This window comes from Apteryx mantelli, chromosome 2 (assembly GCF_036417845.1).
Source record: "Apteryx mantelli isolate bAptMan1 chromosome 2, bAptMan1.hap1, whole genome shotgun sequence".
In the NCBI taxonomy this organism is placed as follows: domain Eukaryota; kingdom Metazoa; phylum Chordata; class Aves; order Apterygiformes; family Apterygidae; genus Apteryx; species Apteryx mantelli.
This window is the reverse complement of record NC_089979.1, coordinates 51457444-51469891: the sequence shown is the minus strand read 5'-3', so window position 1 is coordinate 51469891 and position 12448 is coordinate 51457444. Positions and strand designations below refer to the sequence as shown.

The following is a 12448-nucleotide window of genomic DNA, read 5'->3' as shown; positions in this document are numbered from 1 at the left end:
ATAGTACTAAAAATATTACAACTTGTGATGGCTTCCCCCTAAAAAGAGACAAAAATTGCATTGACCTGCATTTAAAATTAGTGTCAGTGGTACAGCAGTCCATTCTTGTACACATCACCTCAGTTTCGTTGACAAAAAAAGCTATTCAACTTGCAGTGCAGCTGTTTTAGGTTTCTAGAAGAAAGATGCAGCCTCTTGAAGAGGGAAGTGTTTTAGTAGTCTCGTTAATGCATCTAGTTTTGGTAATACTGTTATGTGAGCCACATGCAGCATTTCCTGAGTTTAAAGCCAAGTCCAAAGCTGCAGCTGATATCTTCTAGTTGAATCTGTGCAGGAATCTGTGCAGTGGTGGTTACAGTGTAATAGTCATAGAACATTGCTGCACTTCAGTTTAGGCTGAGCTGTGTCTCAGCCACAGTTCACAATCCACTGAACACTTTGTTAAAAGGACTAGAAGTAGAGGAGTCTCTCTCGTTCTGTACCTCTGCTCCTCTCTTGCGCAGCATGAGTTTTAGCTTTATTGACTGATGGGCCTGAATAAGAGAAAGAGAAGTTACTCTGAAGTCTTAACTTTACAGCAGATATTACCCAGCCACCATGAACAAGAAGGTGGCATGGTCCTAGCTATCTCAGCATTAAGGTGGATTTAGACATCTTATGAAATATGCTTCTGTTCAGATGCAATAGCTGTCAGCAGCAGCAAGGGCAATAAGTGAATCACCTTCAGTCTTAATCCCCTTAGCGAGGCTTCATTCAAGTCTGCACTTTAAACACTCCCCATACATATCAATTTCTAAGTTGGAAAGGACACCATTCTTATTGTAAAGCAAGAGCACTTTTGCAGATGCAAAAACAGCATCCTATAGCAAGTTGTTGCTTCCACTCTGTCCCCAGGTGCAGAGAAATGAAATGGGCTGCAGTCTGTTGGACCACATGGGGCTAGGCAGGCACCTCCATTAGGAACAGTGCAGCACAGCCATGCTGGGCTGGTTGGGGTGACCAAGTTCAGCATGCCTGGAACAGGGAGCTTGCACTGCTACCAGCCAAGCCTTGCTTCCAAACGAGTCTGGCCACTCCTTGTGTGATGCAAAGGCAAATTCAAATACTGCTTTTTAATCTTTGCAATCCTTTGCATATTTAATAGAGCTTCCATAAGTAGTTAGCTATTTGTGTTTGAAGTGAGTTTTAAAGACTATCACATCTTACCTATGTAACTTAAGAGAACTGGAAGGAATATTAGTCCATGTGTTGCTCCCAGCAGGACCATAGCTAGATACATCCTGAAGTAGAATATCTTGAAGATCTGAGATTTGGAAAAAGCCAGTACTACAATTCCTCCAAATTTAGTCAGTGTGATACCACTAAAAACCTGACAAGTAAAAGAGTGTTTTTGTAAGTGCCAAAGAGCTTTAATCCATTTATTTTACTTAGTATTTGCTAAAAATGCTCATCTAATTTAATTGATCCTCCTATATGTAGTATACCTCCTCTCCCCATTAAACCTTAGAACCAAATCTAACTCAGGAGGAGTTTAAGATCAACTTTTAGTCTTACTTGAACTGCCATAGGCCAGGAGATGTTAGAGAAAGTTAATGATGATTTACACTGGGAAGTTCAGCATTTTTCTATTCCTTTTTCCTCTTGGAAAAGCTCAGGAATTCTACTCTAATCTGTACAGCCACCTAAGTATAATCTTGAATTCAGGCAAAGAGATGAAAGCCTTCACTTGACATAACTCAGGCTTCAGTGAAGTTCCTTTTCTGGATCAGGTAGACGTAGCAGCAGAACAGAGTCTGCTCCAACCCTGCCCAGGTTGCTCATCTTAGACTTTAAGTGATGACAGTACTGCCTAATACTAAGCCCTGCCTGTGTTCTTAGAGCCCCAGTGCCACACTATCCAGAATGGCCTTTCCCAGGCATCTGGAAGGCTGTGATGCACTTAAGCTGTAACATTACAGTTCAAGGAGAATTTATGCAAACTACTGGTTTAGTTGAAGCTGAAGTTTTAGCTGTACTGTTCTTTACTACCACTAGATTAAAGTTATACTGGCCTAACAATATTATGAAGTCTTTTGATCACCCTTATTATTAGCAGAAGCCTAGGTTGATCCTTAGGCATTTTATGTATTCTCAGAAAGAAAAAGAAAAAAAGAAAAAAAAAAAATCAAAGCATTCCTTATGACTTAAGGATGTTGTCCTAGTCTCTTTGAAGTTGCAGCCCGAGCCAACCATTTTACCCGCCCCTGTACAATGGATACTTACAGAACTGCCCATGTGAGATAGAGCTTCTTCTGCACGCTCTACTCTACTGCCCTTAGTACTAACAGTGAATGCTCTTGTCACGTGACTACAGAATTCCACAGCGATACCACAACTCTAGAGAGAGTAAAAGAGAAAACATGAAATAAGGCATCAGTAGATAAGCAGTTTGATGGTAAGTTATAAGACCTGAGACAGGCTTGAAAAGTTATGGCAGGCAGCATCAGTTTCCAGGGTTAAAGTGCCCTTGGAAGTTGTAACAAACTGAGTTTAGCATTAACTGGCTACTAGAGGCTATTAAAGGTACTGTATAGTATTTTAACTAGCCATTACTAGTTGACAACTAATCAGGTATCACAGCACTGCTAAGGTTTTAGAGGACAAAAGTTTCTTGAAGTTGAAAAAACCTGGCTTCAATACAGTACATGCAGTGAGCACACAACTCAAAATCAATTTACAGATGCTAGCTGGAATAACACGACTCTGCAATAACACTTTAGTATGCATGTTATTTGATACCATACAAGGTCAGCCGAGTTTAACATTTTTAGTCTTAAAGCAAGCTGTTTAAGCAAGTCATTTAAAACATTCACTGAACAGCTGGCAAGTCCTTCTTGACTTGTTACCTAGCAGATACACTTGTGCAACTATGATTCTTTAGTTGTAATATGGGCTGACAATTTATTTTCTCATAACATTTTCAAGTATGCCATAGGTCACTAGAGAGCAAGATAAACCAGAGCTCCAGCACTCTCAGCTGCTGATAGTGCAGTTCTGGAGTTTTTACCAAAGTGCTTTCTGCACTAGTTGTGTTTCATCTGTTTATGCAGGAAAAATACAAATGTTAGCACATCCTAGATCTACTCCACAGAACATCAGTGCAGCAAAAGCCTTAAACACTGTTTATGCCTAGGTAAGGATACACAGCTTACAGCCTCATGACATGCAACAGCACCTAGTCTAAGTAGTAGCATCCCCACCATTGCTGCAGAACAGCAGACTAACAGCTGCAGTATAGCTTACAGATAGGACATCAATTGAACTAGAACTAAATTATGGTCATACAGAGTAAAATTTATTTTCTAGACAGCATCTAGAAGCAGTAAGTTCTACTATTGTTCAAGCTCCTGAAGTTTAACAGAAATACTACTCAGTTTCATGAGTTATTATTACACAAAACCATTCAAGACTTGTAAACAGAGAGATGTCTGTGACTTACCATGACAAGATTTACTAATGAAACTGCATTCAAGCTGATGCCCCACAGCCACATCACCCCAAACATGTTGATGATTATCATCGCAATAGTTATTGTAACCACAAAAGCAGCCCATACTTCAAAACCAAGCAGCACAGTTGTCACCAAAAATATTGATCCCAAGGAGATGCAGAGGTTAAATATAGCGTCATCCACAATTGTCAAATACTGTTCATAAAAGACATAAAACACACTGTGGAAAGAGCAGAGGTTGTAATTAGCCATTCTACTTTAGGACCACCATCAGGTCTTATACAAAAAGCCATATGCAGTATTCCTATCAAAAAAGGAGGTACCATAGGTAACTAGCTACTTTAATAACTGTACTTAAAAGTAATAGCAGTGAATATTTGAGCAGAACTCCTTGGGATGACTATCTGCTGTCATTTACTATTTGTATAAAGTCTGTAGAGTAGAAACAGCCTTAAAGATCAGCTAGTTCAAGCTGTCAGGACTGCATGATCTGCATGCTTGATGCATAGTGAAAACTCCAAAGTGACTCTACAGAATGCCTTAGTTCTGAGCCGCTTAGTATTTTTCAGACTACAGACAAAAACCAGAGGTAATCTAGTACAGAGACTAAGCTGCTAGTATTAGATAAGCTTCTGTAGAAAGGATGAAGTAGTTCCTTCTTTATGGAAGGAGTCACCAACAGGAATTTGCTTCCCAGGATCACCCATGAAACACCTGCTGGTGATGACAGCTCCTCAGCACCACTTCAGTAAAGACTGCATCTAGAATTGTTGTAGCTACTTATATTCAAATAAAATGGTTGCCTCAGATCATCTGCCATACCTGCAATAGCTACTGGGCTGTTGCTGAGGGTCTGGAGTGATAGATCCTGCAACGAAACTGTAGCCTGGGAAAGATTCTTTGAAGCAAAAGTTGTATATTTCTGTGGTACTGATGCCAATTCCTACTCAGTTTCACTGCGGTACCACTGCATGGAGTCTCAAGTGATACATTAACAATCATGTACTCATTAGGTGAGCAGTACTTTGATATCACCACTGTCTGCTTTAAGTTTAAATGCTTCAGCAACAGTTTAAGTTTGAAGCCAATATATTCAAAATACAGCTTGGGACTCATCCAGGTCAACATATTTATGCTAGAATTATTAAACCTTACTATAAAAACTAGAAAGTGCCCGAGCTGAAGACAGAGCTAGCCCTGTAGTAAAGGACAGGTTGCTCAATTTAAGTTAACTATGGACCAAAGCATAGTTAACACTGTGGATAAACAGTTGGATTTAGTAGATTCCAGAGTGCCTGTTAAACACCAAGACTCAGATTTTTGTAAGATGTTGCTAGCCAGTACTTTTGCTCAGTTGTGTAAGTTAAACATTGTCACTATAGTAAGAAGGATTTATGCATACCTGTAAGGGAACACTCGATAGTTCTTCTCTTTGATGCCCATGGTTTCAGTAATATTATCTGCTATAACCCGAGCTTTCTTCATAGCATCAATGAAGTCAGAGGATTTTTTTAGTACAGTATGGTAAGTCATAAAATAAGTAGCTCCAACATCAGATTTGTTGTTTATGAAGTTGACAGAAGAGTTATATGCAGCATGTCCTCTGCATAAAGAGAGCAAAGTTCCAAGTATCAGTGTCAATGAACATATTCAAATTTATTAGCTTTTTATAGTGTATAACCTTGTTTCTAGGTTTCCAAAGATGATACTGCAAGGATTCAGAGCACAATACATTAAGCAGGCTATACTAGGCAAGACTGACTACAAAACTTGCTTCTATGTAGAGAGGAAAAGCTGCTGTTCCATTTAGTTGATACTAAATTTCTTTTCCTGGTTTTGTTTCAGAGAACACCATAAGTGAGATTTATAGTTCGTAGGAGCTTTATAGACAGGCATTAGATATCCAAGCTTCCAGACAGACTTGCTCTAAGTATGACCCACCTGTATCTGACATACTGCTCCTCAAACAAGATATACAGAATATGGCTCTTACCCTTTGCCACATTTAGGATTAGGGTTGTCAGATAGGAACATAGGCAAAAATTTCATGAAGTCCTCCCCCTGCGGTCTCTGCTTGCCTTCTTGAGTCAGTGGTCGGCAACGAGTGCAGGATGGATCAGTAACTGAAAGAGTAATAGAGAAAGGAGGTCAGGTACAGAATCAAATATTCTTTGTCTTAGTACTAAGCACTTCTGACTTGCAATAATACTGTCTACAAACCCATGAAAAGCATTTTTACTGCTAAAACAACTGAGAATGTAGTCCTGCAGTTCTGCATAGAATTTGCCACCATGTTTTTGGTTAAGATTACTACCAAAGTAAGGTTTACCAGACACCTATTAGTTACTTTTGTACTGTCTACGTTAAATCTGATATGAAGAACTATGTAAAACTGAAGGATCTGAACACAAGTGGGACAGTAAGTTTCCCACTCATTTCATAAGAGCACATAAGGATCAAAATTCTCATAATCAACTCCATTTTTTGAATAGTTATTATATTAGCCATCTTCAGCCTGTAGCATTCTAGTAGACAGAGTATTTAAGTTCACTCAAAAGTGACAATTCAAACAGATTAGAGCTACTCTAGAGGTAGAAGTTCACAATAAGAAAAGCCATTCAACTGGCTCATATCATGACAAGACATTTGGCAGAGAAGCTCCTATAAAACAAACTAATCCCCTAGCAACAAGAAAGATGCTAGTACCTGAAGCATTGCAAAACTGTCCAGTTGTATTGTAGACTCTGCAACAGGATGACTGTGGCTTCACCCAGTCAAAGTAGTCATCAATCCAGGATGATGGAGCATAGCCTATCCTTGTGCTGACAAAATAAGCAGAACATACCAGTTGTCAGTAATCTAGTGTTTCATTCCAGAACACATTCCTTGAGCTCTGTGTTGTCTTATTCCATATCAACTCATTCTAGTCCAAGCTCCTTGATTCTCCATGTAGTCCCCTGCTCTAGAACCCCTGCCCCAAAATGAATCTTCTTGTTAACACTGTGACTAGCCAACAGCAAAAGCTTCTTTGCAGCACCCAAGTTCCATAGCCAAACTGACTTCCATTTCCCAGTCCCACTCATCCTATCCCAGAGACTATTGCCTTTTTTCAGAGGAGGTTTCTCTTCCAGTTAAGTTGAAGGAGGTAAAACCACTGAACTATGGGGAAGGGAGTGAGGAAAATGCTTTCCTCAGTTACCTTAACTGCTGTATTCCAGAAGCATTTCCTGATTCTTACTGAGCCTCCACAACTCAGTGGGGAAGCTTTACTAGGCTAGTTTATCTACCACATTTAGAAACTGAACATGCAAGTGATTTTCCAGGAGAGCTTAACCAGACATGAGTTTTTCCTCCTCTCATTCCTCATCCCTGGACATTAAACCCCTTTGCCAAATCCAAGCATGATTTGACACATGAGCACATCCCACAGGTCCAGACAGGTTTTAGTCTTGTTCTAGAAGTTTATCACAGCTTCCTCCTTCCTCCCTGCCCCAAACCCACAGTAGAAAGCAAGTACTACAGAGTGTCAATTGCACAATCAACAGCTGAACCTAAATTAAGTTAAAAGGACACACTGGGCAGTTAACATTGCTCTATGTAATCACAAAAAAAAAGCATGAAAAACTCACTAGCTGCCAATTTCCGCAGCATTGAAGACTTGCTGGACAAGCGAATCATTATTACATCCCATTCCACCACACACCATGTTCTGCCCTTCCAAAGAGGTATAGTTGTGCCCTTCTTCTAAAACAAAGTACACAGGAGGACCTGCATGCAGGTACTTGCTGAGCTGGCTGAAGTAATCCATTACATAGGAGTCCTTAAAGGGAAAGCTCAAGTTAAACTACTGCATAATGCTGAGGTGGCACAAAGATGTCAGGGCTTCAATAATTCAGGGGCTCCAAGTTGTTAAGGAGGGACATGATCTGAAGACTTACATCTGGCATTGAAAGAGACTGATCCAATCCAATCTCTACATTGTGCATAACCGCTGTACTGAATGATAGAACACCCACGAACAAGGCTACCTGCAAAAGAAGCAGATTCATGGAAGTGACAACTGTACTGAAGTAACAAGCAAGAACTCTAGAACGAATCTGCTAAATTAAGCTACAGCCTTTTTTGCACAGTCACTATTAAGCATGCTAGTCAGGCTTAGCCCAACAGTGACAGTAACATCTAGCTCCTTAGAGCCCCCTTTAGGGCCCCAAGGGCTAATTTATACATAGAGGGTACCAGTGTAAGATATTCCTCTAACACCTACTGTAAATAAGGGTGATAACCTCAAACTGAATTAGGCATTGTTCTCCAGCAACAGCAAGGCTATGGACTAATGCAGCGTAGGAGTCAATGTATTGACTATTTGACATATTCTTAAGATTATTTTATGGTTCAAGGCCCAAGCTGTGCAGAGCTGTATTACTGACAATTAGAGATCCCAAGCCTCTAGCCACATTTATTAGAAATACTCTGGTAAGTACAAAAGCTCATTCCAATAGTAAAGCCTGAAACAGAAATACACTAACATAACGAAAGAGATGAAGTCTCTATAGACCTTTCTACTGTATGAGACTTGGTGCCGAGTACACTTTTGTTCAAGTGTTGATGACTGCTCACTGGTAAACAAAGCATACTTACTACTATTGGTCTCATCCAATCCTTAAGCAGATATGGAGAATACAAGTTTTTGAAGAACAAAAATAAGATACTCTCAGAACGTTGAACTTGACTCATTTCTTCTTCGCCTTTGATGCAACACAGAATATCCAGTCTATTCCTCTGGAAAGAGATTCCAAGATATACCAAATTTAGTGCAGTTCTGCAGAAGATACCATCCCTATCCCATTGGGGTCACAGATGCATTCACACTTACCTCTTGACGCTTAATATCCAAGCCCAGGAGACTTACAAAACAGGTAACTTGAAGAATAAAGTCTATGAGCACAGCCATTCCAGCAAAAAGAGAGAATGTGCGGACCGCCGGCATGGTAGACAATGTCCCTAAAAGAAGGGAGCCAGTTTGTTAAATAAGTCCCCTCCCCTGCTGGGAAATCAGGGCTGTTCTATTTATCCTGCTTAAGCGTTTTCTAGATAGAGATAAAGAGTTAGCCTTATAGCAGAACAAACACCTCCCCTTCTCCCCGTGCAAGCTGAGAAGAAAAAAGCCAAGCCACCTAGGTAAGACAGCCATTGTTGAGCCGTTTGTCAGCACTGAGGCTGTGCTAAGGAAGACTAGCTTAAGACATTCCCCAATTCCAGAGTTACTAGTCACATGCAGGCTGCATAAGGCACTAGTTAAGGAGTGCTGTGGAGCAAGACTTTACTCCCCCAAGAAGCCAGCCAATGCAAGTCAAACCAATAGCAACACTCCAAGTAAACAAGTTCATAAAGAGGTCTGATTTATACTTGAAGAGTTCTAGCATGTGACATGCCTGTAATACCCACTGCACGTACGTAGGAGCGACCTCAAACGTAATCAGACAGCAGCATCTTTTTTCATGTAATGGCAAGATGACTATATGCTGTGTAGGAGCCAATATATCCTGATATTTGGTATGTTCCTAATGTGAAAGTTAGAAGTGTCCATCACCACAAATACTATACAAAGTTCTGGACTTTTGAGTAAGAGCTTGACAAAAAACAGAATTAGACCTCTTATATACAGAATATGGCCTCGTTGTGCCAGTCTGAAGAGCTATGACAGCCTGTCCACAGGAGAGAAAGTTAAACCATTATACCAGGGGAAAACTACTAAGCTAAACTTCCTCTATAAAGATTTTTGATTTGTTCTTATTTATACTTTAGTTCTTCATATTCGTTCTTACAACATGCAGATATGATAAAACCTCTCATCAAGTGTGCAGAAGTCTTACCTAGGAAAAATGCCACGGTCTCCGAAAAAGATGAGAGAAGCATACTAGGTGCCACATCTCCCAAGATTCTGCCAATCTGTTTATCCAGAGTTTCACCCTGAAGGCGCTCATCTCTCTGTTTTAAGGCAGTAGTTTGTTAGAGCTGGGCATCATGGAATTTTGAAATTTTTTTTTAAAGTCATGAAAACTTTTTAACATCCAAAATTGTTTTCCATAGTTTTAGCAGCATTAACGTACTAGAGAGAGTTTGTGCATCTTTAATTCAAGAGTAGCATAAGCCTCCCCCTGTTGCCTTACTACTGTATTTTAAGTTAAATGTAAAGCAAGTTCAGTGCTTCATCTGGAACCACAAACTTGCCAAAGGCAACACCTTTTTTTTGGTGGTTAGTCAAGCCTGTCAATTTAGAAAGCTTATTACTCAAATACTAGCCTCATGGACTAAACTACAAGCTTCAGACCATATTAGAGCTCATAGCACACTGAAGTTACAAGTTAAAAACAGTAGTAGTTTTACAGCTACCAAATGCTGTTTAGAGTGTATTAGTCATTTGTACATCATATAATATGGACCGTAAAATGTGTAAAGGGAGCTTGGTATCAACCAGCAGTTAAGAACATGCTGAGTTTTTGTTTGGTTTTGGAGACACATGTCTACCTTGGCTCTCCTCTTGAAGAACACTAGATACCCAGCAAGATCCCAGATCTGCTCAGACTGGGCTGAGCAGTGGAATACAGAGGACTCTGCTCCAAGACAAAAGCCCCCAGAAATGATACATGTTTAAAAAGACTGCACAGAAGAGCAAATACCTGAAGTGTCTGGACTATAATGAAAATGTTGTCCACCCCAACAGCGAGCACCAAGAAGGGAATGACTTCTATCACAATTAGTGTTAGCGGGATTCCAAAGTAGCTGAAAATGCCCAGAGAACATGCCACTGAGCTCAGTACAATCAGGATGCCTGCAATGCCCAGGGAGATCTTTGAATCCACCTAAAAAGAGATTGTAATGACTGTCAATCACACCAGCATTATCACATAGGAGATTTTATAGTAAAGGTAAAAAAAGGTATTCTTAAGTTTAGTGCAGTTGGTAAAAAGCTTACTTTATCTGCCTCTTTTGAAGAGCCAGGATACGTTAAAAAAAATCTGAAGCTACCAACCTTAAAACTTCAAGTTAATTGCACATCTTAAATGAAGATCAACCTAGCTGAGGTTATTTATGAAGCACCAATGAATTGCTAAATAAAGCAACATGGACAGGAGCTAGGAGAAGCCAGGTGGTAGAAGTAGGTGGCTGGAACTCACTGCTCTGAGACAAGGTTGAATATAAGAGCGTACTGCAACCATATTCAAAAGCCTCTCAAAGCTAAGGGGGCTAGTCAGCAAGCTGTTACTTCAGTTTAGAGTTACGAGAACTACAAACATACCAGAAGTCTTCTACAGCTCTGGATGTGGCCCAAAGCTATGGAGATGTACACAAACATTACAATATAGCTTATCATAACAGTGCCAATATCACTGTTACTTTCACGGTTGATCTCATCTTCAATACTCCGTTCAGAAGAAAATGCAATACTTAAGTTTGGATTATCGTAGTTCTTCACAAAGTTAATAAACCTAAAAAAAGAACAGCCACACTTCAAAGGGTGAAATATCTTATATTAGAAAGACTTGGAAGTTACAACTTCATAGCAGAAAGCATATTCTAGTCACCTGTGCTGTAGAGGAGTGCACTGTGGCAAAACATTAGACTAATCTTCAATTATTTTAACTGTGAAACTTAGATGAGGGATGCTGGTTATACACCCTTAGAACTTGACTCCAAGCACTGGAATTGCTCTGTACAGAAGTATACTTCATATTCTCTCCACAGTTGGAGGACAAACAGCTATCTTACTTAAAAGCACAAATGCAGTCTTCCACAAAGCTAGACTTAGAAGAACACAGTGCAGCAAGTGCTGAAAGCAAGCTATAGTCATTTAACAATTAAACCTTATTTCAGTTCCCCTAACCTCAAGGGGACTTGCGACACAGGTAGATACTAGAAAGTCTGAGACTGAGCACAGGTCTAGAGTTACCATAGCTTGTCTGTTTTCATCTGAGACGTTAGCCAGAGCTGTTGGCCCACAAGCCACCATCAGCTCTGCAAGACAGTGAAGCCTTACTCAAGATGAGTGGGGTTTTTCTGGACCCTCACTTGGAAGATGGGTTTTAAACCCTGACAGTGCAAGAGTTGCAGAATAATGCTGTAACTTTCTACCAGTGGTAAGAGTCCAGCAGATTGAAAGAGAAATTCTAACTGCCAATAGATCACACAACAAAGTTAGTTACAACAAGGATTTGAAGTGCCTTATCAGCAAGTACTCCTAGAGATTTCATTCTGGCTAGTGACCATTTCCTCACAAGAGCAAGGCATGTCAGAGTGGAAGTCTTTTGACCAGCATAGTCAGTATCACTTCTCAAAACAGCCCTGTAGATGTACTGGGAAGTTGTAGACAAACGAAATGCCTTTGTTTATGTTTAAAGTAAGATTATTCTAAGCACTGCCACATGCATTTCAGAACTCAAAAGCATACTTACTCTTTTTCCCACACCAAGGCTTTCATTAGTTTTCTTGAGTCATTGTAGTAGTTGTTGACAGGAAAAGTAATAACAAGAGCTGTAGCATTGTTATAGTTTTCATCTGTAAAGTAGTAGAAAATTGCCAGGCACTGTAAAATAAAGCTCACATATGTTCTAGTATACACAGATGCAATTAAGTTTAAGGGAGTATTGTCCTAAGCAATCCCATCATCACAATTCCTTTGAATGCAGTCTATTTGAGGACTTCAGCATGATTAAACACACTAATGTAATAGTAATATGGGTTGGTAAGCATTCCAGATTGTATGCAGAGGTAGTCAGTCATTCTTTGCCAAGCCTGCAGCAGCTCAATATTAACAAGTCTCAAGTTGTCACATGGTTAGACAAGGGGCTACTATATAGCTACTGGTTATGATTTTCAACTTAGTGAGAAACAGGATGTGGTTTCCTAATACACTGTACTTCTTGTGCACTTAGCTTTGCCTCAGAACAAGTCAAGAAG

General features: G+C 39.9%; 1 protein-coding gene across 1 annotated transcript in view; it reads right to left on the bottom strand.

Annotated features, from left to right (window-relative positions):
- Positions 1–89: 89 nt before the first annotated feature.
- The window catches only part of NPC1 (NPC intracellular cholesterol transporter 1), a 29380-nt gene continuing 17021 nt past the window's right edge, over positions 90–12448 (bottom strand). The window contains exons 11-25 of the mRNA XM_067290633.1: positions 11944–12046; positions 10791–10980; positions 10171–10353; positions 9364–9478; positions 8364–8491; positions 8129–8269; positions 7429–7518; positions 7120–7310; positions 6197–6312; positions 5484–5613; positions 4893–5093; positions 3479–3710; positions 2263–2376; positions 1207–1369; positions 90–533 (exon numbers count right to left, since the gene is read on the bottom strand). Of these exons, the coding sequence (XP_067146734.1) occupies positions 451–533; positions 1207–1369; positions 2263–2376; positions 3479–3710; positions 4893–5093; positions 5484–5613; positions 6197–6312; positions 7120–7310; positions 7429–7518; positions 8129–8269; positions 8364–8491; positions 9364–9478; positions 10171–10353; positions 10791–10980; positions 11944–12046 (2180 nt within the window). The 3' untranslated portion in view covers positions 90–450. The remainder of the gene's footprint in view (positions 534–1206; positions 1370–2262; positions 2377–3478; positions 3711–4892; positions 5094–5483; positions 5614–6196; positions 6313–7119; positions 7311–7428; positions 7519–8128; positions 8270–8363; positions 8492–9363; positions 9479–10170; positions 10354–10790; positions 10981–11943; positions 12047–12448) is intronic.